Source organism: Anas acuta, chromosome 2 (assembly GCF_963932015.1).
Source record: "Anas acuta chromosome 2, bAnaAcu1.1, whole genome shotgun sequence".
Lineage (NCBI taxonomy): Eukaryota > Metazoa > Chordata > Aves > Anseriformes > Anatidae > Anas > Anas acuta.
In genome coordinates this window covers 50,511,027-50,537,826 of record NC_088980.1, presented here as the reverse complement: position 1 = coordinate 50,537,826, position 26,800 = coordinate 50,511,027, and the positions used below count along the sequence as shown (strand labels likewise).

The following is a 26,800-nucleotide window of genomic DNA, read 5'->3' as shown; positions in this document are numbered from 1 at the left end:
ACTTGCCTCTGGCATGGTTTCCAGCAGATTTGTCTTTTTATTATCATGCCAGAAACCAACCTTTGAACAATGCAATTTTTTGTGAGCATAGCAGTTTGCCTGTCTGACGGGCCATTTTAATTTGAATTTAACTCCTCCAAAATAAGTCTGTAACTTCCACTAGCATGCTTTCATTCTCTAATGCTGACCTGTCAAACTGGATAGAGAAAGACAAGACTAAGTGATTTTTGCGTCAAGATTATGTGCGTGTATTCTCTGTAAGTATGTGAAAATCAAACAAAATATCTGTCTGCCCACTGGATTGGAAGGAAATAACTCTGGTCGCTTTTTCTCTGAGTTTCAACAGCTCACTGTTCCCCCTTCAGTAGAATTCCTCATTAGGCATCTGTTCGCAGTCTCTACTTGTTTGTGTTTTGCTCTGAGCTGCATCATTTTCTTGATGGAGTGGAGTGCGACGACAGCTATAGCTCCGGGGCTGGGTTGAGCAGGCTCCTGTACAGAAAGGCAACCTCCAGCACAAAATGCATTCACAGATTTTGTCTATCAGTGATCAAAGGAGTAAATATGTTTCTGTTCAACAGCAGAAAGCACTTAGACTGCACTGTTCTTCTAGGTGGCAAAGTAAAGCACAGGTAGGGAAAATCAAAAACCTGGAGTGAAGGAAAGGAAATAATAAGGCAGAGACAACTGCACATTTAGGCAATGTGTTCCCCAGGAAACAGTAACGAATTACAGGAATGGAGCATGCAGTGCTTTTGGTTGTCTTGCTCTATGTCCAACATTGGAATAGAAATGCCATTGGGCAGTCCCTTTATTTAACAGTTCCAGGAAAAATGCATTTTGAGAAATGGATGACTGGCATTGCATCCTTATACTTAGAGATAAATCTATGTATAGTAATTTAATATCCTTTTAAGACATTTTTGTAATTCTTAGAGCTCAGTGTTCATTGTCTAACAGCACTATTATGTAGTAAACAGTTTCTATGAAGTATCAGTGCCTTAGAGCATACAGGAGGAGAAGTCCTCTTTTTTAACTTAATTCTTGAGGTTTGGTTTCTTTCATTCTTTTTCTTAATTTGATATGTAACTTGGAAGAACGCTGTCTAGTGATTGAAGTTAATTGCAGTATTAAAACAGTGATAAGTTACAGCAGACAGATCCAGACCAGATAATCACTTAGTCACAGCTCAAACATCCTAAATGAAAATGTTTTAAATTAAGCTGAGAAAATATTACATACAATTCTGAATTACTATTTTTGTGGTCTTAAAATTTTTGGGTGATTATAATTCTGCATACTGTAATCTTAATAAAGGTCAGGTTCTTTATATCTGTTCAACTGTGAAATGTGGAGCACTTGTTATTCTGTGAGTTGCACCTGTGTGTTCTGAGAACTGTCAAGTTTGGGGGCTTATTTACATACAATTATCAATCAGACAGCAGACTAAATGAATGTATGTGATCATGCCTGATATTGTTGCTTTTTACTGAGGATGACCCCACAGCAGGAAATAGTGTGAAGAACTACTTTCATTTTAAACTTATTTTACATTACTAAATGCCACAGTGATAAGCCATAGTAATGCAACACATACCTTTGCTGACTTCTGTAGTGTTTTTAATATATGTCTGTAGATGATTTTATGTACAACCTATTAAAATATGTTGTTTCATCAAATATTTTACTTCAGGTAGAAGAGGCTTGTGATCTTTCTGCCTGTGTATTTTTAAAACAGGATAGCAACTGCTTGGTCTCCTGCCTTTTGGCACTAAGCTGAAAGCTTGTGGTAATATGTAAGGGGGAAAAACAGCCCCAGGTTCTTTTGGGAAGACATTTAGGCAGTTTGCGTATACAGCATAGTAATTCACGTTCATCTTGAGTCAGCTCTGATTTGTCAACCAGGGGAGAATGGGTTCCAGGAGCAGTTGTGAAACTTCAGGGCAGGGCGACAGACCTCATATGCACTGACAAATCACTAAACACTTCCTGTAATCCATTTAACTCACCATCCCTTGCCTTGCCTATCCTTCCATGCATCCTTTATGCTATACTTGTTCCCAAATCACCCATTGTTTCCATCGTATATGGGTTCAGCCTAGCACCCTCTGTCTCCCCTTTCTTGGCCTGGTAGACCTCAGTGCTGGTAGTGGCTGGCAGACCAAACTCCTGCCTTACATATTCTTTGTTCTTTATATTTTTTATGATGTTCCCCTCCTCCCTGCTCTTGTCTTCCTCAAAAAAAAAAAAAAAAATCCACTCAGGAAATTATAGTGCACAACAAGCTTGGTCTAAGTGGGCAGCAGTTTTAACATACCCTACTGGAGATTTCCTTGCTAAGCATCTTCCTGTTTGTGCCGGGTGTGCTAACAGCTAGGTGAGGTTTGGCTAGCGTTCTGAACTGTCAGAAGTAAAACATTCGAATGCTCAACTTGCAGCGAAAGTGCAAGTGAATAAACTATTCTTTAGTGTTGTTGGGAAATGTTCTTACAATTTCTGCCTTTGGAAATGGGGAACAAAGAAGAAAGACAATGTAGAATGAGTGACTTGAAGTGCTGAAGTCTTTTAAAAAATGGGTATTTCATGAAGAATGTTTGAGTGAGAGGTGCCCTCTGAGTTTAAGCTTTTGTTTAACAGACTTTTAGTTTTTGCTTAATAGATGCATCATCTTTTATTGAATTCGGTGTAACAAATATTTTTATTGATATGAATGAGATGTGCTTGAGATGATCTTTCATCTAGCTGTCAGTGAGGGAGACCTCACTGCAGCTTTTCAATACTTCATAGGGCGTAAAAAAGAGATGGAGAGTGACTTTTTACATGGACAAATAGTGATGGGACAGGGGAAAACAGTTTTAAACTAAAAAAAGGGTAGATTTAGATTATCTATAAGGAAGAAATTCTCCACTCAGAGCGTGGTGAGGCACTGGCACAGGCTGCCCAGAGAAGCTGTGGATGCCCCATTCCTGGAGGTGTTCAAGGCCAGGCTGGATGGGGCTTTGGGCAACCTGGTCTGGTGGGAGGTGTCCCTGCCCATGGCAGGGGGGGGTTGGAACTGGATGATATTTATGGTCCCTTCCAACCCAAACCATTCTATGATGATAATGATAAAAAGATCCATATTATAGAATTCAATGGTGTGTATATATATATATATATATATATATATATATATATATATATTACTGTACTTTCATTTCAGTCTCTGTCTAGATATATGCCATTGTAAAGTGTGGATAATAACTAACCAGATGTATGAACAGATTTTACATTAAAATAGTACTTGAAACTGTAAGTGAAAGATGTTTTATATTACTTAAACACACCCCATTGCAGCTGGAAAAGGAGTATTTTAATGGTCTTTGCATGGTTTTTCTCCACCTCCCAGTTTTAGGATGTTGGTGGTACAAATAAACGAATACACTGTTACACAAGGGATTTAGTAGGTACACTAGCTATGTTCCTATAGATACATTTCATTATCAGAGTACCAGTTTGTGATTTGTCTGTCCTTTCTGAAGCTGTAGCTGAGTACTTAAGACCCTTCTCTAAGGGGAAGGAGAATACACAAGAAGAAACACAACTCTATTAAAGTAGATGCCCTTAATTTGAAAAAAATAAAAATAAAAATAAAAATAGAGTAGTTCAGCTGGAAGGGACCTGCAAAGTTCAAGTCCAACTGCCTGACCATTTAGTACAAGAAGTGTTCAAGGTCTCTTCAATTTGTCTAATGAATTTAAGGTAATAGATCAGATTATGGTGTGTTCAACATATCATTCTGAAGGCACAAACGTATGCTGCCATGTCCTCCTACTTTGGTTTTACCAGTTGAGGTTGATCACAGAATTTTTTCCTGAGGCTAATGAATGTTATGCTGTTAGTTCTGTTTTCATGTGATATTTTACAAAGTACTCTTCTACTCCAAGTAGTAAGTTTATTCTTGGTTTATCTGCAGTCTGGTAAAAGGATTCCCAGTTCACAATGTGTATTTCATGGGAGCACTTCCAGGACTGAGCTCGTGAGCAGCTTTCCTCAGCTGCCCACCCTGAGGCTAAGGTACACTGTTGTGTCCCATCCCTACATTAATACTGTAAAATGGAAAACTGCTTAACACAGATCTTTCTTGCTATGAAGTAAGGATTTCTGAACTGGTGTATGTGAATTATTCAGCTGAGACCCCATCAGCCAGACCCCACAGAAAGTTTCATCTTTGAGGCCTTGATTCTCAAGCAAATTGACGTCTGGTAGCTTCTACAACAGCGCAGTGCTCATGTATCTTGAGTCTGGGGGAAAAGGAACGCAAATGCTGAAAATCTGCATAACAGGATAACTGATTGGCTGTTTAAGATATTTTTCTGGCAAACCAGAAGTCACTGTTTCAGTTTCTGCTGCACTTCCTGCAGTATTAACCAGGTACACAGCATACTGTGTTTTTTTCAAAACTAGATCATGTCTTTGTATAAAAAAGTTACTTTATTTCCCCTCACTTTTTTACTGTTTACGCTAGCAAACATACCTGTGTACATATCATACTGCAAAAGGAACTTGACATATGCTATGAATCGGTGTTTAACCTGGCAGTTAATCACAGCACCCCAGATTCCTAAGAGTGAGTTCTTACTTAGCGAGCAATTGCCACCAGTGAATCTCTGTTTTGGTACTTAAGAGCTTTTGTTTTGATAGGGATATCTTCTAATAGCAGAGTTTATATTATTTTATAAACAGTTCAAAATCATCTTATGTCTGTCATTAGTCCCCAGCCAATTCAGCATATTCAATTTGTGGTAAATACTGCTTTAGCAGAAATGAGCCCAAAGTTTCCAGAGGCTTGTATGTACAGAGCCACAATTCTGTGTGTTATGTGGAATGGCTGTCAGGCTTTTTTATTAGTCAGACTTGAGATGAGTTCCTTCTAATAGAACTTTTTGTGGAAGTAATGTCCAAAATCCTGCAGGTACAATCAAGAGCAGAGGAAACTAATAACGTTTAGCTGGATAGGTTCTGGATTGTAACTGCCCTCATCTTGAAGAGGTTGTTGATTCTTTGAGATACTGAGTAAAAACTGTTTTGTCGGCTATTTGAGTATGTCAAATGATTGATCTATGCTGTGCTTTGGGATAACAGAAGTGACAAAGATGAACTTCTTCAGTTGAGGCTTTCTACCTGTGACCATGTGAAGTTCTGTAGGATTTTTTGCTTGGCTTTGGTTTTGGTTTTTAATTATTATTTTTGTAATTATATAATCAGCACCTTTGCTTTGTTTTTGTTAGTTGCTTCAGATGGTGTGTAGGAATCTGTGTTACCATAAAGTGGTGTTGGCATTTCTGATAAAATGGTGTAGTGTATTTGCAATACTTTCTAAACAATGATGCTGGTTGTCAGACGTGCAGTAGCTGGGAATATTTAGCTTCAGATATATAATTTGTAAGTTAAAACTTTTTTTTCTTTCTTTCTTTCCTTTTTTTTTTTTTTATTTATTTTTTCTGCAAAACAAAACCGTTGGTAAATAGCTGGAAAGCAGTAACCGAACTATCAGTCTGTAATTCCATTAGTTTTGTTTAGCAAGAATACTTTTTCTCCCCTGTGGACAAACAGTAGTTTCCTTTAGCTTAGCTTAGATTTTAGCTAAATTGCTCTGTGCTAATGATACATCTGGGAAAGAGAGAGGTTTTCTTCTGCCTTCAAGTGAAACTATGATCTCTGATGATTTTATGAGAATTTGTTACATTTGTACCATATGACTGTGTGATCTTGTTTTCATACTGAAAATTTTCACTGAATTTTGAAAGACCCTGTATTTTCCTGCTGCTCTTGTAACAAACTGGTGATTGTCAGTAAAGTTGGGAAACTCTCATTCCTGCTTTGCTCCCACCCTCAGTGGTGAGGAGTCCTTGTTGATGCGAACTTCTCCTTCTCTCTTCAAGGAAATCTGCTTGGAAACAGAGATCTATTGTCGCGTCCCATCGCCCCCCCAGACTGATTAGCTTTTACTGGGAATGCAAACAAACTGGTTTTGCTATTTTTATACGCAACAGATGGGCAACTTCTGCTGTAGGGAGTTTTGCTTGACAAATTGAAGTGCAGTGTAACGAGGTGCCTTCCTACACAGCTAGGTGTCCCTGCGACCCACTTGGACTTGTTGGCTGGTTTCCTAACTGAACAGCACTTTCAGAAAACTTTAAACATCACATTTAAACGCCTCTATACTTCTACCACAAATGTTCCACCCAAAATGAGATACTTATTTTTGAACTGACTGTGTTGGGTAATTCATAAATGGATTTCAGACTGATCATTTGATAAGGATTAGTGACTACATGAAGCCGATCTTCTGCAGTGTGGATTATCTCAGCGAGTAATGTGTTTAACATTTCAAAAGAACTAAAGAAAAAGTTAATTATCTGGGAAGAAAAATTTAGACGTGGGGTTGGGACTTGCGTGAGAACTTCTTTGGTTAGTCTGCAATTCTGCAATTGGGAAGGGTGGGAAATATATGAAAAAAGGTTTAATCAGGTGACGTTAAGGCAGGTTTTTGTTAGATCTGTGTGACAAATGGAGGGAAAAAAGTAAAAAAAAAAAAAAAAGTATGCAAAATAAGTATTATATAATTCAAGTATTTGGCAAAGAGAAACTAATGTTCCTAAGGGCATATCTGTGGTGTGCAGCTCTAAGAATGAAGGGAAGGTTATGAACATTAGAATTAAACAGGTAGATTCTACAAATTTTTAAGTTGCACAGAAGATAGTATATAAATGTGCTGCCTTTTTAAAGCTGCATAGTTTGTGATGACTGATGTTAAATTTGACAAATTTTGAAATACTGAGAAAATTCCTTCAGATTAGGAGAATGCTGATATCGAGTTGTTGTTTCAGTCTGTTGATTTAACAAGAGGCTTTCTTTGTCCTGGAGGGAACTTATGCAAGACGAGAGATATGAGATCATGATTTATGGTCTACAGAGAAAAGTTGTTGACAGTCGTGGCTAAAGCATCCAGTGTTGCTTGGCCTTATGTATAATTACCAGTCCAGTATTTAGGCACTTTCTGAATTTTTGGTCATTGTTCATGTGGCAGATGAAGTTCTGCATTTATACAAAAAGTTTATGTATAGCTGTGGAGTCTGAAAGTAGAGTGAAAGAGCATATATACATTCAGACAACTCCAAAACACATTCTGTGGTATGATTAGGAAATTGAAGTGTGTGTTGTATGGATTGAATACATTCTGGAAGATGGTGGCTGGTTAGATATTGGCTGTAGTTCAAACCCTTAGTGTTAGGTTTCTCTAAATTACCATGATCTGACTTTTTGTTGTAGTAACATATTGCAAATACTGGTCTGGAAAACTTGTTGGCATTTTGTACACTTTTCTTCCCATGTTATGCATTCTTTGTATTTGTCCAGCTTTGCAAAAGGAAAATTCATAATAAAATTATGATGTTTTGGGTTGTATTGTCCAATACTAAATATAATTAATGAGTTGCAAACTCTCTAATACAGGGACTGTATGTGGAGTACAAAAAAAAATGTGAATAGAGTTTGCAATGGATTGCAATGAAAAGTGCTGGGTCCTGCACCTGGGACAGGGCAACCGTGGCTACATGTAGAGACTGGGTGATGAGGCGCTGGAGAGCAGCCCCACAGAGGGATCTGGGGGTTGTGGTTGACAGCAAGTTGAATATGAGCCAGCAGTGTGCCCTGGCAGCCAGGAGGGCCAACCGTGTCCTGGGGTGCATCAAGCACGGCATTGCTAGTAGGTCAAGGGAAGGGATTATCTTGCTCTACTCTGCGCTGGTGCAGCCTCACCTCAAGTGCTGTGTGCAGCTCTGGGCACCACAGTACAAGAAGGACATGAAACTGCTGGAGAGTGTCCAAAGGGGGGCTACTGCTGAAGGGCCTAGAGGGGAAGACGTATGAGGAGCGGCTGAGGGCACTGGGCCTGTTCAGCCTGGAGAAGAGGAGGCTGAGGTTGTAGACCATGAGACCTCATCACGGTCTACAACTTCCTTGTGAGGGGGAATGGAGAGGCAGGTGACCTATTCTCTGTAAACACCAATGGTAGGACCCACGGGAATGGTGTTAAGCTGAGGCAGGGGAAGTTTAGGCTGGACATCAGGAAGAGGTTCTTCACCAAGAGGGTGGTTGCACACTGAACAGGCTCTTCAGGGACGCAGTCACTGCACCAAGCCTGTCTGAATTTAAGAAGCGGTGGGACTGTGCACTTAGTCACATGGTCTAAACTTTTGGGCAGACCTGTGCGGTGCCAGGAGTTGGACTTTATGATCCTTATGGGTCCCTTTCAACTCGGGATATTCTACGATTCTATGATTAATTAGAATTGTATATTACGGTAATATTTTTTTTTAAGTTGAAAGCATTGAGAATCAAGTTCATGCTGTCTAGATTGCAGAAAATGAAATTGAAGGAGTTGACTTTTTTAAATCTGTAACTTTTGAGTTACCTGCAAACTCTGAAATTATTAATATGATCAAATCATAGAATGGCTTGGGTTGGAAGGGACCTTAAAATCATCTAGCTTCAACCCTCCTGCCATGGGCAGGGATGCCACCCACTCAATCGGGTTGCCCAGGGCCTCGTCCAATCTGGCCTTGGGCACCTCCAGGGATGGGGCATCCACAACCTCTCTGGGCAATACACTTTTATTAAGCTGAGTAGTCTTATTGAATATTATAATTCATGGAGAATACCACACATGCACCACCTGCTCTGTTTTTGTACTTTAAAACTCACAAAACTAATATATGACTAGTAAAAATGCATCTTCCTACTTTTTCCTTAGTTACTTTTTAAAGGAAAAGTTATTTGAGGCAAAATTCCAAATAAGTTTGCTATAGCAAGTAACACACTTCTATTTTACTTTTGCGTTTCCTAATTTGGTATCTGTATTAATGACATGATAATTTTCTGATTCTGAAGACATTTCAGGCAGGGTGGAAACACAATTTATCTGTCTTGGTGTTATTTTAGACGCAACTATTTTCATAGAGAGGGAAATCATTTAGAAAATAAGTATAATGGTACAAAATCTCTTTAAGCTAACATTGCTTTACACGCAAGATCTTGTCTGAGCCTGCCTAATGCCTGTCAGAGGAAAGACACTTACATACAGCATCTGATAGTTTTTTTTCAGAAAGTGGTAAATAATGGCAGGAATTGTACTGTAAGTTAGTATTCAGTAAATTGATACATAGTGTGAAGAGAGGTGGAAAGTAATTTTTGGTACAATCATGGGGGCAGGAAGGGAGAATATAGCTCTAACAGCATGTTAAAGTGAGTGCATCGGGAGTGAAGGCTCTTGAGTATTCCGAAGATCATCAGAGTACAACTGGCCTTCAGTTGACCCATGATCAGGGCACAGAATGGGGTAAGCACTTTAATTTATTGAAAAAAAAAAAGAAAAAGAAAAGCCTATAAACAGTGCTATGGAAATGGATTATTAACACCAGATAAGCAAACTAAAGTTTCTCCAAAGTGTTTTATAACATTAAAGTGTTTATACTGTTAAGTCTAAGCCACCTTGGGTTGAGGGTCTTGTAGTAACAATGCAGAACTTCTCAAAGTTCTACTTCGGTACTTCTGCAGTGTATTTTGAAAATATGAAACAGAATATTTTAAAGCAAATTTCAGGGCCACAAGGTATGAATTGTAAAACATAGTTTCTTTGAAAACCATGATAGGAGCAAATGGATTTCTCTTCTGAAGTTTCAAAATAGGATGATAATTCACAATGATATTCAGTAGAATTCTGAGGTGCATTAAGTGGACTTAGTAGAGAGTGTTGTATTATTTAATGTACTGCTCCAAGGTGTCTGCAGAGATGTGTGTTGTATTAAAACCAGAAAATAATTAAAAACACCAAGCAGTTGCATAGGAAACGTTGCTTCAGCAATTAATATTGCTTAGGTGTATTTAAAGGTTGATATTTACTTAATATTTATCATTATTACTATTTCTATTATTATTTGGACATTTGTGTCACAGAGAAACTTGAATGTTGTACCTTTTGCATAAATTTAATGTGTCAGAAGTTCAGAGAGGGAGCTTCAATGCTGAAAACCTTTTTCAGTAGAGAATGAATAAGTGCACCAATCTGTCTTACAAGGAATATTTGGGATCTCTTGGAATTCACAGCCAGAGTCTGTCTCCATTTCCTACACAGACCTGTATGTGATCACTCATCAGAAACTGGACTGAGACTGAATGTGCATTATACATGTAACCAAGGACTGGCTACAGACAGAAATGACTTTCAGGATCTTTAGGGAAGTCAAATTTGGAGCAATAGCACCTCTGTTCTCTGGATGTCTTCTGTTGATCCAATGGAATGAGTGTAGAGTAAGCACACACTACTGCTGGACTGCTGGTAGTTCAGGGACCGTTTGAGAAATCAGTCCTAAAATGTAGAGGATTTCTGGTGCAAGACTTGTCTGGAAAGGTTGACATTTACCTGTGAGCTTTTAGAAATGAAGGCAGAAGCAGAACTGCAGAAAATCATTTTTTTTTTTCTTCCTTAAGGTTAGAGATTATTTGTCACAGAAACTTTATCTGTAAAGCAGCTAGGTGATTTTGCATAGTACTCACAAAATAACCTTTACAAAATATTCATTACTCTCATGTTATGCTATATTATTAAACAAGTCGCTGCTCAATGACCGTCAGCAATGAGGCCTTTCTCCTGGCCTTCCTCATGATGGGATGGAACATGCAGTTGTAAAATCCTGATGGAGTCTTGTGTGGTTTTCTGTGCTCAAATAGTTACTGCTGCTAATTGTGCTGCAAAGTTTGTATTTAGTACTGTTTAGTGCTTTATTCTTCAAAAACAGAACATTCCTTAATGTTCTGAAAAGAAAACATCTTTATGTGCACAGGTAAAGAGGTTCTAGAAAGATGTTGGTATTATTCTGTGAGAATTAAAGTTTATGGGAAATTGGAAAGAAAACAAACACATTTAGATTAAACAGGAAATTGCTATATTCATTTATTTATATTAAAGCCTCATTGGATTGCTGTTTACTAAGAATATTTAGAGTCAACACATAGGAGCAACTGTTTATAGTAGGAGTCCTTTAAATTGTTCTGTCCTTTCAGACGCGCACATGACCTAAAACTTTCATGAGCCTATGCATTTATTATCATCTCTACAAAATGCCCAGGAATGCATTAAACTCGTAGAACATTATCTGTTGCCAAAACCACTAAAATGATATCTTGGTTAATATAGGAGATATTCTTGGGAAATCTAATACGTTCAGAGAAATGACTCCTTCAGCTCTACTAAAAGTTACAATTTTTAGTTCTTTAAATAATACATTTTGAACAAGATTTAGATGACTAAACTGGTATTAATTTCTCAGAACAGCGAGGGATTCTCTCCCTCCCCCCTCTCCCCACCTCCTCACTCCTCCCAGTGTTTTCCCCAGTCATATACATCAAAAAGCCTAAAATAGACTGGTTGTAAGAGTGCTGCATAAATCTTTAGTGACTTTAGGAGATGTAGCTGGTCTGATCAGTCCCATTTCACAGTGGGAGTGCACTAAAGCCATCTTGCACTGCTTTATGCACTTTTGAGCATCCTGCTTTCTAATGGCATTTTCTCCCATTCCATGCTTAAGCATCAATGACAGCGACTGGGTTGAGAATTTGTCAAGCAGTGTACAGGCAGAGGCAAAGTGCAGTCTTCATGCAACTCATGTGAGAATTCTCCCCCTCCTCTCCCCCCCTTTCTAATACAATTAAAAATGCTTGAGTAGAAAAAGACAAACTATATTGCTTTACTTTAGAAAATACCATCATACACTTTCAAATCTGTACATTTAACCATAGACTCAAAGCTTCAGTCTCCTAGAGAAGACATATGGTAATATCTCTTCAGTTTGTATTTGTGCATATTGATGTGATGATGCAAAGCCTTACTAAAGTAGGAAGATAAGGCCGTGTAGAAATATGTTACTTTCAGGAAATATGATGAGTCTGTGGGAGTTTAGAAGCCCTTTGTTTCTGTATTGGTAGAATACCTATATTTTCTATCCCACATATGTATATTTCAAAAAGTAGCCTGTGAATAATTGTTAGGATCTTTGCCATTACTTTGTGTGTGGTTACAAAAAAATACACACAAAAAAATAGAAAGTAAAGCTATGAATGAAGAGCTGTGCTTCATAATCTCCTGCAAACAAGCCTGTTCACAAAGCGCGTTCCTGTTGCAAAGAACATGAGACATATGGGGGGGACCATGAAATATAAGCCAACTCTCATGAGTCATTCTCTGTGTGTAAGGCAAACCATCTATTCAGCTGTGTAGTGGGAGGAATGTGACCAGGAGATTGAGGGAAGGCATTTATTCCTCTTTACCTGGGTTACTGTGGTTTGGCTGAAGTTGAAAGAAATACAAGGAGACTGGAACAGGTCCATGGGAGGGCAACTAAGATGGTCAGTCTGGCATCAGTCTGGCAAATAGGAGGTCAGTGGATAACGTAATTATAGTCTGTTAGTACTTGAAAGGCAACTGCAGAGAATATGAAACCAAGGTTTTCCCCATGAGACCAGAAAACAACAAAAGACAGCAAGTTTTCTAGCTTTGGCTGGGTAAAGCCATGGCTGGTATCACCTGATGTTGTCAGTAGTCAACATTTTTGAGTGGAGGTTCCAGATGACCTCAAGAAGTTCATTCCAAACTACATCTCTCTGATTCTATAAAAACAAGATTTAACACAGATGGTAAGAGATGGTATACTCAGTTTGTCACTTCTATTGCTGTTCAGATACTATGATCATGAATAGGAATTAATGCAACAGTACTCATCTCTTGAGATTAGAAGGAGCTTACTAGACTTTACTGGCTTTACTAGAAATAGTTTAATGAATTATAATTAAAAAAAGTCTAAATTGTACTGTATTGCATTGTTATGAGATTGATTGAAGGTTCCTTTTTATTTTATGGATTGCTTCTGACGGTTTTTCTATGCACATATGAAAACTGCCTTTAGTTGGTCTCAAGAATCGTTTTTTTATTTTTTTCCTTTTTTTTTTTTTTGTTCTTTTTTCTTGTGTGTAGTGGTCATAGTTACCAGTTGTTGAGTACAGAATGCCTTGATGGCTGGAATTTTGGCTACCTTTCGGGTCTGTTGATTTCCTTCCTCATCTGCCCTGAAGGTGTCTGGTGTGGTTTAGCCTGGCCGGCAGCTGAGCACCACTCAGCCTTTGCTAACTCTCCCCTCTCCCTGCACTGGAATGGGGGAAAAAAATCATGAAAAAAACAAAACAAAACAACAAAAAAGTAGAACTATGAGTTGATATAAAGACAGTTTAAACAATAAAGAAAGGTAAATAATAATAATAATAATATGTATACAAAACAAATGATGCACAGTGCACTTGCTCACCACCCTATGAATGATGTGCAATCAGTCCCCAGCAGCGGCACCTTGCCCCAGCCAACTCCCCCAGTTTTATTGCTCTGCATGACATCAGGTATTATGGAATATCCCTTTGGTCAGTCTGGGTCAGCTGTCCAGGCCGTGTCCCCTCCCAGCTTCTTGTGCACCCCCAGCCTCCTCGCTGGCTGGGCAGCATGAGAAGCAGAAAAGTCCTTCGCTCTGTGTAAGCACTGCCCTGCAACAGCATCAGTGTGTCATCAGCATTATTCTCATCCTAAATCCAAACCACAGCATCATAGTAGCTACTAGAAAGAAAATTAACCTTGTTGCAGCTAAAACCAAGGCAGTATTCAGGAGTGGAGATGAATCTTAAGATCACCTGTTATCCCCAGCATTTTTGATGTCAGAACATCCAATGTCAGACAGCATAGAAACCTTCAGTGTTATTTTATTATTTTATTATATTTTATTGTTTTGGATCTTCACCTTTCGTACCTGATGGGAAAAAAAATCCTTGCTGTGTTCTACTTAGGGAGGAGGGGGGAATAAAATTGCTCATGTTATTGAACAGTAAATTGTTTAGTTGCAACTAAAGTAAATATACTCAAACTTCTCTCTTTAATCTTTCTTTTATTTATTTCATAGCTAGTCTGTTTCTGAGAAGCATATTGTACCTCTGAGAGGAAAAAAAAGACACAGATTGTTTAATTTTCATTTATCACTAATTTCATTTTTTAGCCATTACATCAACGAGGTTTTATATTACAACCCTTGGGCATGCATGCACGTAACTTGAAGCCTGCATAGACTTTGAACCTGACAGGCAATGTTGTGTTTCATAACTACATTGGCTAAAATAACGGTAGGCCCTAAACTGCGTTTCTCTTATGTTGAAAGAGATGAATAAAACTAAGAGTGGGAGGTTTGGAAGATAAAGCAGAATAAACAGACACTTAACAAAACATAAAGAGGAGATACAGCACAAATACCAAAATAGAGTGTTATAGGTATTACAGGAATATCTGTAGAAAGAACAGAGAAGTTGAGCAAGATTCAAATGGGTTATATAAAACTACACTGTAATGATGTTGATTTCCACTTCTTTAATCTGTGAGTCAGAAGTTTTAATGTCCCTTTTACAAGCAATTTTACAGGAGACTTTCTTTCACCAGTTTTGAGACAAGTATATCTGATTAAACAGACAATCTACAATCCGTACATGCACAAAAAAATTCAATGTAGTAGATTAAGTTCTCAAGTTTGAAGGGGAGAATGAAGTCTTGCTATTTCAAAGTAGTAGAAATAATATTATACTCAAAGGAGGAAAGTAGTACTAGAAAGAAATGAAAAACTCCTTGCTGTAGGTTTGGAAATATTTCTGCTGCTTTTGAAAACAATCTCAATACCGATTTCCATAGATCCTTGATAAAGAAAGGATAAAATGAAACTGGAGATGTAGAGAGATGGTGAAACATCTTAATGCCTGTCATAGATGCACAGAAGGGCATAAAGCTTCAAGGCTATAGAGAAACAGGTAATTTTCCTTTTAAGATATTTCCAGCTTTTGCTGCCTGCAGCACTTCCATGGTGGTGTGATTACCAATAGCCTCTCCTTTGGTCAGGCTGAATCAGCAGAACATCAATATATCTAGTACTCTGTGCCTAGAAATTCAAAGCAAGAAATTCAAAGTTAATTTATTGTGCTGTTAGCAGAGAACTAATAACCAGTTAGGGAGGAAGAAAAGGCATGCAGTGCTGAGGATGTTGGAGAATTTGCAAGATTTGTTTTTACAGACTTTTAGAGCCTGATCTCTGTACTTTAAGGTAATAATAATAGAAGCATAGTTAATACTTTCTCCTTCTCCAATCCCCAAATAGATCAAATATTAATTATGGAAAGCATTACCTTCCCAGATACTATTTTTGTGACACATTTAAATTTGCAGATATTACCAGAAGACCAGACAACATGCTAAACTCAATTATACCTGCTTATTTTTGTTGCTGTTGTTCTTCAGATTTTACTGAAATACATGAATTTTGAATGGAGAATCAGTAAAGAAGGGCCTGCTACAGGAAGACAAACTTAAGACCATAATTAGACATTTGCCTAGTTATTTGTTGCCAAGTTGTTAGGCAAATGCCTAATTATGGTCTTAAATAATTTTACTTCATTGAGTAGGAAGGGATCTAAAGAGTTATGAGTACTTTATTTGAAGAATGGAGGATATTAACTTTTAATAGTTGTCTACGTGCATTGATCGAGATATCCTGGAAAAATTGCAGTTAGCAGTGACATTTGAAGGGACAAGTTTTGGAGCCAGCACCTAAAACACAGAGCTTTCCAGATGAAATTTTCTAAACTTGGTGTCGTCTTAAAGTACTGGCCTGCCTGCACCAAACAAAATAAGAAAGTTTGATTCAAGTGAGATTATGGTCAAAATACAAAGCCCAAACCCTCCAACTCATTCTTGCTTAAAAAATTAAATGCTACTTTTCTACAAGTCAGCAAACAGGTTTAGGGCTGAGCTGTGAGAAAAGCTTGATGAAGAGTGCTTATAATTTGGATAGAAGGGTTTTAATTTAAATAATGGTAGCCCAAAGTCTGCGACATCTGATCAGGATTTTAAGTTCTGGTTAAGAACACAACGTATGGAGCAAAGCATACTCCTGGTTTGATTTTTTTTTTTTATCTTTTTAAGTATTTTTTAGTATTTTGTGTTGTATGGAAGGGTCTGTTAATCTCTTAAATAGGGAAAAAATCTTGACTACTTAGCAATAATGAAAAAAAGTAATATGCTTTATAGTAAGCATAAAAAAAATTTCAGTTGTGGTTTTGCAAAGTTGCTTTAAAGTCATAATGTTAAGTTGCTTTTCTTAGTCAATCACGTGGAGAGGCTGCAGTTGGCCTGTACCTGTTCTTGACTGTCAAAAAGCCGGCCTGATAGCTCTCAGTTTTGGGGGAATAAGCTTCCACTGTGATTTTGGTTATTTCAGTCTTGTGTGGGGCTACAAAAACTACCAACAGGGGCAAGATGGAATATAGGATTTATTCCTTGATTCCTTGATTCCTGTGCTCCTGTATACATTGTGGTCTGACTTTTCAATTTGATAAAATTTGCATACTGTTACCTTTTAAGCCTATGCAAGAAGAAAACATGCTGAAAAGGCCATTATTGCCACTAAAATGCAGTATTTGCATGAATAAGGCTTGCACAAGGGTAATTGTTGCACCTTTGATTGCTGCCCATAAAGTTACATTTATAGAAAATTTGAGTAAAACTCAGGCATGGATCTGACTTGGTCTGGAGTTTAAAATGAGATTGCTTCCCAGCCTTCTGCAGACAAACCTGCAGTCACTTCCCCTGAATGCTAAGTAGATGGATGAAAACAAGCTTCTATTCAAACCAAGGTATTAGAGCTAATACAATAAGCTGTGCTGAGAAAACGCACTGTAGGTTGGAAGCAGCTGCTAGCCCATAATTTTGGAGTGTGGCGGAAGCAAGTGTCTGCCATAAAAGGCTGGATGAATTGGTTGTTCTTGTGAAAAGAAGTAGTCTGAGTAGTATGTTCAGACAGTTTTTTATTTTTTTATTTTTCCTGAGAATGGGAAAGATGTGAGAAGTGTAAAGCCTATTCATGCAGGTACGGTGATTATCCAAATGTAGATAGAATACACTTTTTCTTCCCCAAGTGTGTCCTCTCAGAAACTTAGGGAATAATGCAGTATGTAGCATGCGAGTCATACTTGGCATTCTTCTCAGAGCTGATATTTCACATCCATTGTAGATGGATATTTTAAAGAACCTTGGTTTTGAGTCTGATGGAGCAAACATTTGTCTCTGAAATATTTTGAGAAAAGACATGCTCCCATTTCTCAGGAGGATAACATGCAACTTACCTTTCCTCTGGAGTATTACACTTGTTACCTGATGGTTTTTGCCAAAGGAGACAAGTTCAGGGGATGCAGCACAGTAATTAGGGGGTTGCTTTGCTAGAGACGGGTCCTCAAAATCAATTTAGGAAACTTCAATAATTAGCATCAATGAGCTCAAGTGAACTTAACATCTTCACATGCTTCACAAAGCATGGTAATTCCTTTGGGGCTGTGGAGGTGTACAAGGAAGCTGACAGACCCAAGGAGACTTGAGCAGTTCTGAGAAGATAATTCTAATGCCTAATTCATAATATTGATGAGTTTTCATCATATTTTCCAAGTGTCTTTCATTATGGGGTTGCCCTTAATGTAGAAAGAACCACGTGTATGAGAGTTTATTACATCTTTCTTGTTTTTTATTCACCTATGCCATTCAGGATATTGCAACCCAACTTGAACATTTCATAAAACACGTTAAGCTCGCTGTAGATGAAATGAGGAGTTTCTATGTCCTTCTCTTTCTGCTTCCTTTTGAACAGCTTTCATTTCATGATCGTTTTAGCTGTAACGCTGACCCTCTTGTGTGAGCTGATGTAAGTGAATAAAATAACAACAACACAACAGTTCTATAACTTTCTCCCATATTAGTGAGTTAAATGGGTCCATGGAAGAATCCAGTGAACTGCAGAACTTGGAGCAAAGGAAGGGAGTGATACCAAATGGCCAGAAATGAGAAAGAGGAGGGACTGGAGCTGGAGAAAGGTAGCAGACGGGCAGGATAGGAATTGGTAGCAGACAGGAAGGATAGGAATCAAGCCTTTAGTAATGAGACATTAGATTGGTTCAAAGCCTGTAGCATCACAGATACCATATGTAATTTTTCAAACTGAGAATAGCAGTGTGATTTTACGGATTTTCAGGAATGTATCCCAGATACTAAATAGGCACCGCACCATATTCTCATTCCAGTGATGTTGCACTCTTTTTAAAACATATGGCTTCCTACTGATTAATTAAGCAGATGAGACAGTTGGAATATCTTCCACATATACGAATGTTTAGCAAAATAGCATTTCTCTTTCCCCATAGACCCACATCATCATTTCTACAGCCTGGAAAGTAGTATTGCCCAGTTTTACTTTCTATAACCTTTGGCAGATTTATCTCACAGTATACCCTGTTCATACTGTAGACAGACAGAGCTGTGTTAGCAAAACTTTTCATATATTTTTTTCATGCACTTCTTTGAAGGTTTGTAGACACAAACCTCTTGTTGATTTGCAGTCTCACACCTTTCTGAAATACCTGATAAGAGGTGCTGTGGATTTGGTGTAGCAGAAAGTCATGAGAATGACATGAGCAGACTATGTAAGTGAACTGCACAATTTGATATATCTATACACATCCTAAATGGAAAGTCACAAGTTTTGTGTTGGTACAATGACTGGGGTGGGGTCTTGGGGGGGAAGGGGGTTTACTTTGTTTGGTAGAAACAACTCATTGACATAAAAAACTTACTTGATGGTACAGTTGTCATCTATCTAGTAGGATTCAGTTTTAACTACTTCCTTTCCAATTTTGTTTCAGAGAACAATGATACTTCCCATTGTATTTTATCATAGAAATAGTTTCTAGTAATTTTTTTTTATGAACTAGTTGTTCATGAAGCGCAAAGCTTAGTAGGCTCACTGTAAAGCACATTTTTCCCCTAATGTATTGCTTTTGCTGAAAAATTGCTCTCTTCTTCTTCAACTTGTATTCATTTGGGTGTTACTTAGTACAAGTAAGGCTGCAAGCAGCCTTCTATTCATTGTTAAAACAGTTCTTCATTATTTAGTGTCACCAACAAGGGATTTTGGAGGAGAAGAACTGGAGTTTGTTAGTATTTATTTGATTTTTGTATGCATGTAGTTTGTGGTATTGTCGGTGATATTGTTAAGGGGAGTGAGTGCACCCTCAGTAAGTGTGCAGATGACACCAAGTTGGGTGGGACTGTCCATCTGCCTGAGGGTAGGAAGGCCCTGCCGAGGGAGCTGAATAGGCTGGATCAATGGGCTGTGTCCGGCTGTATGGCATTCAACAAGGCTAACTGCCAGGTGCTGTGCTGGGGTCAGAGCTACCCCATGCAGCAACACAGGCTTGGGGAAGAGTGGCTGGAAAGCAGCCTGGCAGAAAAAAGACCTTCGGGTGTCAACAGCCAACAATGTGCTCAGGTGGCCAAGAAGGTCAATTGCAACCTGGCTTGTGTCAGAAATAGTGTGGCCAGCAGGGTGAGGGAGGTGGTTGTCCCCCTGTACTCTGCTCTGATAAGGCCGCACCTTGAGTGCTGTGTTCAGCTTTGGGCCCCTCACTACAAGAAGGACATCGAAATGCTAGAAGGCATTCAGAGAAGAGCTGATGAAGGGACTAGAAAACAAGACTTATGAGGAACGTCTGAGGGAACTGGGGCTGTTTAGTCTGGAGAAAAGGAGGCTTAGGGGAGACCTCATTGCTCTCTACAATTACCTGAAAGGAAGCTGTAGGGAGCTGGTGGTCGGCCTCTTCTCACAGGTAACTAGTGATAGAACTACAGGGAATGGCCTCAAGTTGTGCAGGGGAGTTTATGTTGGATATTGGGAAGAATTTCTTCATAGAAAGAATGCTCGGGCATTGGAACAGGCTGCCCAGGAAAGTGATGGACTCGCTGCCCCTGGAAGTGTTTAAGAGCCATGTGGATGTGAAGCTCAGGGACATGGTTTAGCAGTGGAATTGTACTGTTAGGTGATGGTTGGACTTGATCTGAGAGGTCTTTTCCAACCTGAATGATTCTGTGATTAACTATAATTTTTGGTAAGTCCTGTTACTTCAGTGCTGCAGAAACACATTAAGAACGCATAATCCTTGGTTTGACATCTGGTATCAGAGCAGCAGTTTAGAGATAGCATGTTTCATGCTGAATAGTCTGTAGTTGGCCACCTTTGCACCCTGCAGAACATACTGCTTTAAATTTCAGATATCTGACATGCTTTAGGGTGCAGCTGTGGTATTTTGGTAAGTGGCTCCCTGAAAGCTAAGCGTCATTCTGTGGCGAATTCACAGGGTCTGTGAAGTCCTATGGACAATTCTGCTTATGGAAGGGAAAGAGATCAGGTTGGCTGTAATGATTTGGCTTCTCTTGTCTCACAAAAAGCAAGGTAGCAATTACTTCTGATGTCACAGATCTGTTTTTCTTTGAACTTTGTCATCTTTTTTTTTCTTTTTTCTTTTCCTTTTTTTTTTTTTGTCTGTTTTTATTTTCTTAAATTGCTTTCCCTAAATTTGAACATTGAGGAAAGGGCCCTAACTGTTTTTCCTGTGGTGCTTCTACCTGAATAGCTGTATAGCTGTATAAGCTAAGAAAAAATCATACAACTTAACAGCAGCAGCTACTATGGTATCCAGCAGTGTTGCTATACACAGTGCTGATGAAGCAAGCTGTTATGGGTGACGTAACCCTTTTTGAAGGGTGGGAGTCATTTCTTTATCCATGTCATGTCTTTCTTGGAGCTCAAAAAAAAAATTTGATGGAAAAGGAACCCTCGTTTCTTCAGTTGTGTAAAACTGTGAGCAGAATATTCCAGTTTTGCCAGTTTCTGACAATGCAAACTGATATCCACATAGACAGGGAAGAAATTTCTTCCCTAGTTACTTTCTTAGTTACATCTTAGCTTGTATTACAAAAACAAACAAACAAAAAAGGCAGAAAACATTGAAGACATTTCATTAAATGTGATAGCAGAAGTACAGTTGCAATGGCTATATCTGCAGAGGATACAGAGGATAATCTGCAAACTCACTACTAATCTTTTAAAAGTCCTCTGCTGCACAGTGATCTTTTCTGTACCCCTGTTTTTACTCACTTGTTCTCGTTCCACACCCATTACTTAGAAAGTAGCTAGAATAATTCTTTTCTTTGAAACCGAATTGCTGTAATTAAATTTCTCTTCAGATTATATATCTTTCAATTTTTAGAAAAGAGTGCATTTCTAGAAAATGTGTCCTGATACAAATAAATTGAAAGTTCAAGGTAAGGATCATGTAATTGAAAAATACAAAAGATGTCTGAAAGGGAAGATGTATTTATTCATGCTACTACTAGATTCCATAAAGTATTATTCTCATTACTATTCATGTTTTCTGAAGGATAAAGGCTTTTCTAATATAGTTGCTGTGCTAACTAGACTTCTAAAGAATAATTTTTGTAGGCTTTTGTTAGTATGAGCAGGGCTCATTAAACAATATTAAAAGGAGGTAACAATATAGTGCTGGAGTGCATATTTTCAGAAGTGCTTTCTTGATAAATGAGGCAAAAATTTTCATAATTTCCTTACTACAGTTTTTCCTTTATGCTGGATTTCATGGACTGTACAGTGTAACATGGATGCAATGAATATCAACTATGATTGAAAATTTAGTTCCAACATTTCTGTTTAATTGCATTTTAAAGCAAAAAATTTCATTGTACAAAATTCTTTATTCTTTAGAGACCTGCACAACTTTAAAAAACATTTAAATGAAGGCAGTGCTTATTAGGAGGAACATTCAGTTTAACTTTCTTCCCCCTAGCTCCAGTTATAGTCCCAGAAGATATGGCAAAATGTTAAAGCTATGAAATAACATTAAAATGCCATTTAATGTGTCAAGGGAAACTTTGTTTATTTTTCTCTTCAGATAAAAAGACTTGAATAAAAGCTTTTTCCTCTGTAGTGCTTGCAGGTTTTCAAGTAGATGGAGAAGGCTGTTGCTAGCAGCAGATTATACCAGATGCACAGTTGCCTAGGGATGGGTGCTTTGTTTGCTGGAGACAGGTCTTATTGTCTTGCCTTGAGGCGTTAGGTTGAGTCTGTTAGACCATGTAAGTAGTGATTTTTATCCTTTGAGCTAGTGGAGTGTCACATGGTGGTATGTGACATTTTTAGGTAATGCATGAAGTAGATATATATTTCTTTTTCTTTTTTTTTTTTCCTTCTTTTAGACTTGGATAAGTAGAAGTAGGTGACCTCTATAGAAGTTTTGCAGAAACCTTAAATATTTACCACTGAAAGAAAAGGATTGCCAATTTTAGAGACAAGTTGCTAGGTTCCCGGCCTAAGAAATGTACTAAATTAGCATTTCATCATAGTTCTTTCTTCTTTGATAAAATTTTTGTGGATAGATGAAAGGATTTACATTTATATTGAATATTGTAGCGTGCCAGTAGAGGACCAATGAGGCTCTGTGTGATGAATATCTGAAGATTTCCTGAAATTTCCACTAAAAGAAAATGGAAAACTTTATAGATATATTTACTGCATTTATATTAGACATGAGATAATAGGTGTAATACATTTTTATGTTAATTCACACTTGTCTGTATATAGGATATTTAATTTGTTCCTTCAAAATACCTCATTTCTAATGCAGCTGCCTACACAAGTTATTTGGCAAGATGAGCTGTGTTCTGTAATTTTACAATACCTGTGTTCTTATGAGATAATATTTTCATTTGAAGTATAATTTGCAAATACATTTGTCCACATTATAATTACAAAGTGAAAATTGTGACTCAGTAGCAGAACTGGTTGTAGTATCAGGCTGGTTTTGTAAGTTTTTTTTTTTCATTAAATTTGTATCTGGAGTTTTGCATCTAGATTTCCAGGTAGTTTAGCATTCTTGTTGTGCTCATCAAACATTACTTTCTCTAGTTCATTCAGTTTGGGAGGTAGCTCAAGCAAGCCAAAGAGTGTAACGTCATATAAACAATTGAGTATTTTGGATAAGAGAGTTTTTATGAAAAATGTTATGATATGACTTAGTCTATTTCAACATAACAGTAAACACTTCATTAACTTATATATTGCTGGGAAAAAAAAAAAAAGTGCATAGAAGGTTCCAGTTTGACAGAAGTCTGGCATGAGGTTGCAATATAACATGCAACTGTGAATGACAGTTCTTAGAGCAACTTGTATGTCAGACCTAGCAAGTCTGCTAAAATTATTCAGTGCTTCCCTCCTCTACTGTTTTGCAGATTATCATAGAACCATAGACCACCCAGTTCCAACCCCCTGCCATGGGCAGGGACACCTCTCACTAGATCAGGTTGTCCAAAGCCCCATCCAGCCTGGCCTTGAGCACCTCCAGGGATGGGGCATCCACAGCTGCTCTAGGCAACAGTGCCTCACCACCCTCTGAGGAAATAATTTCTTCCTAATATCTAATCTAAATTTGAACTCTTTTAATTTAAACCCATATTCCCTTGTCCTATCACTGCACTCCCTGACAGAGTCCCTCCCCAGTCATTATAGCCATAGATGTCCATATATATATAAATGTAGCCATACACATATAGCCATAATAGCCAGTCACTTTTAGCCATCCATCGCAGCACTCCAGTTGTGTAAGTCATCCCACCACATTTCCAGGATAGCAGTTATATTAGAGTTTTCTAGCTACATTGTGGCTTCCAGCTCCCAGTGTTTGTTGCCCATGCTATGTGCATTGGTGTAGGAATGTTTCAGCCAGACTGTTAATCCTGCCACCCTTTTGAGGGAAGAAGCCCTAATTTCTATGTGGTGTTTCTCAGGTGTTTCTCTGGTTTCTAATGCATCAACAATGCCTGGGTCATGCTGCTGCTCAGATTTCCATCCCCTACTCACATTGAACCTAAATTAAAACCCTCCATATAATTCTCGCCAGGTTGTTGGCAAAGATGCAGTAATTGTTAAAAGGGTTGATACGTTAATGAATGATTTTCAAAGTTTAATGAACATACGAAGGTTTTATATCCCACTGTTTTGTGTTCAGGGCTTCCTATAGTTCCAAAATTCAGTGATGGCTTAATACACAGTATTGAATTTAAACTGAGTCAAAATATTACTAAAGAAATTAATGGTGTTATCCATTTGAACTTAATGTTTTAGTTTCCCACTTGGTGCTAAGGTAGTACCAAAGCTGAGGAATTCTTTAAGTCAATATTCACACAAAAATTTATCTGCCAAAGACAAGCAATTAAAGCTTAAAAATGCTCAGTTTGTTGTTTGTTTGTTTTTTTTTTTTTCAATAAAAATTTAGAAAAATGATGCAATTGGTCATTTCTAAGTCGTATTAAATAGCTGCTTACATTCTGAACTAGTGGGTCCTATCTGCATAGGATGTGCCCTGCATTCTGTATAGCCTTTCTTGACTCGCAATTTCTCTGTCCCATCTTTCTTGATTAAATTCTTTGTGAATTGCTGTCATTGTGGACTATAAAGATTAACTGCATTTGATTAGGGCTTTCAAAGTTGTATTTACATCCAAGATGTACAATGGTAATGCTCTCTGTAGATACTTCACAAACTGAGCCACATGTGCACATGTAGCCTGAACTCTGGTACAGGGTTCTTCTGTTGTATTGGTTCGTTTTGTTTCTGAGGTTCATACATGTACAAGTTGATTCGGACTTGGGAATGTTTTCATTGTGGTTGCTCTCTTGTTGCATGCATAGTATGGCTACTTTGAAATTGAAAACGATCGATTTAGAAAATACTAACACTGTCTGTCTGTCTTCTTTAGGAAAGCCCAAGAAGGGAACAAGAAAGTGGTTTTAGCAGGCTGTGTTCCTCAAGCCCAACCTCGTCAGGACTACCTGAAAGGCTTAAGTATTATAGGGGTATGTATCTTTATCAATTAGAAACCTGTTTTTTATGAATGTTTTCAATAGGCCAATGTCATTATATATGCACAATTGACTTCCTTCTGGAAAAAGCAGTGGAGAAACTTGGTACTTATGTTACTCTGCTTGCATTATACAGTACTTAAGCTTTCTTGCATCCACAGTGATTTCCTTTGTTGTGGGTTGAGGGGACAAGGAAACGGATACTGTTGGCAGAAATGATTTTAAGTGCCATTTATAGCCTTAAAGGGTTGAAGATTGCCATATTGTATAAAATATGACAGTTTATCTGCATTAAGATGAACAGATACACCCTTTATTAAAATCAGTGAAAGATGTATAGAAAACTAGAACAAAAATGTTACACAGACACAGCTGAGGGTTTGATGTTAGGTATTGTTTTTTCCCCCCTGTACTATTAAGACAAAAGGCAACGATCATTTTGGTTAAACCTGAGGCAGTCTGAAGAGTTAAATCCACCAGTGACTGAGTTAAACAGTTACCAAGCTTTACCTTGAAAAGCTTTACCTGAGAGCTTTTGGCATAATTCAGCTAGTGAAGTGCTTTCAGTATCCTTTGAGATGAAGCAATACTGTCGAATTGATTCACCTTTGTAAAATCCTCCTGAAAATCTGGGAGTCAAAGCACGAGCTAGAAAAGATTTGTCATTGTTTAAGGCTTTAGATTAAAACTGGATGAAATGGCCTGTATGAATTGAAACACTGTCATTGGATTCAATGTGTGAATTACAGAGTGAAGTTTTCCTTTATTATGTTAAGTCAGAGCAGATGACTGCACAGCATCTTTTTCCTACATTACAAATGTAGAGAGGTCAATGTGTTTCCACTTCAGTTTGATGAATTCAGATTGATACTAAGATAAAGGAAGAACAACAAAATATTCCAAAGACTTCACTTTCATTAGGAGAAGAGCATATCAGATGCAATTGTTCAAAGTAATTTAGAAGTAAAATCGTAGTTTGCGATTAGGAAGAAGATGAATTCATTAAATGATTTATTGGAATTCTTTGTAAAGATAGACTTTGTGCTGTTTGATTGACTTTTTTAATTACTACTGTCATTCAAAATGTTTTATCTTCCTTTTTTTTTTTTTTTTTTTTTTTTTTTTTTTTACCAGATGCATTCTCAGTGACATGCTAATGCCTATAAATTAACTCATTGCTCAGAAATGATACTCAGGGGCTGTAAAACGCCACGCTTATCTGTATAGATGACAATGCACTGATAGTTACAGTTCAAATGAATAAACAAATTTTCCATTGCACTGTGCAGTCTTACTTTACAAAATTACATGCAAGGGAACTGTGGTGCTCTGTCATCTCTAAGACTCCAATTAATTAAGTGCAAATTACTCTGTGCAGCAGGATAGGGATAAAAAGGTGAATGGATTTCATGGATTTGTATGACCTGTGATTGTTCGTGTAATGAATATGAAGATATCTACATGTATGAAGACAGAGATAAAAAGTGTATTACATGGCTATAAAATGAATGTGTCACAATCCTTTGGCCAAGGCTGTTATCTGGTATTTCAGTTCTGATGCGTTGGGAAGTTTGAGGGACCCAAAGTTTGATTTTATTTTATAATTTTTCCTTTATTTTTTCACTTTCCTTTTGAAGTAGTATGTGATTTCTGAAAATTAGCCTCTTCATTTTAATCTTGATGCCTAGAGCCAGTGGTTAATGAAAGTATTTGCAATTTAGTATTTATTTCAGACAGACTTCTGTTAGGAGTTGTATTAGGCTGTTAACTACAGCCTTCCAAAATACCGATTTAGACCTGAAAATACTGAAACGTGATCTATGCAACAAGGACACTGTCTTCTAACTGTCATTGATGTGATAAAATTTACTTAGA

At 37.8% G+C, this 26,800-nt stretch overlaps 1 protein-coding gene across 7 annotated transcripts in view; it reads left to right on the top strand.

The window, feature by feature from the left end:
* The window catches only part of CDKAL1 (CDK5 regulatory subunit associated protein 1 like 1), a 495,974-nt gene that overhangs the window by 107,185 nt on the left and 361,989 nt on the right, over positions 1–26,800 (top strand). For all 7 annotated transcript variants that reach the window (XM_068674727.1, XM_068674724.1, XM_068674723.1 and 4 more), the window contains one exon: positions 24,823–24,919. In XM_068674727.1, the coding sequence (XP_068530828.1) occupies positions 24,823–24,919 (97 nt within the window). The remainder of the gene's footprint in view (positions 1–24,822; positions 24,920–26,800) is intronic.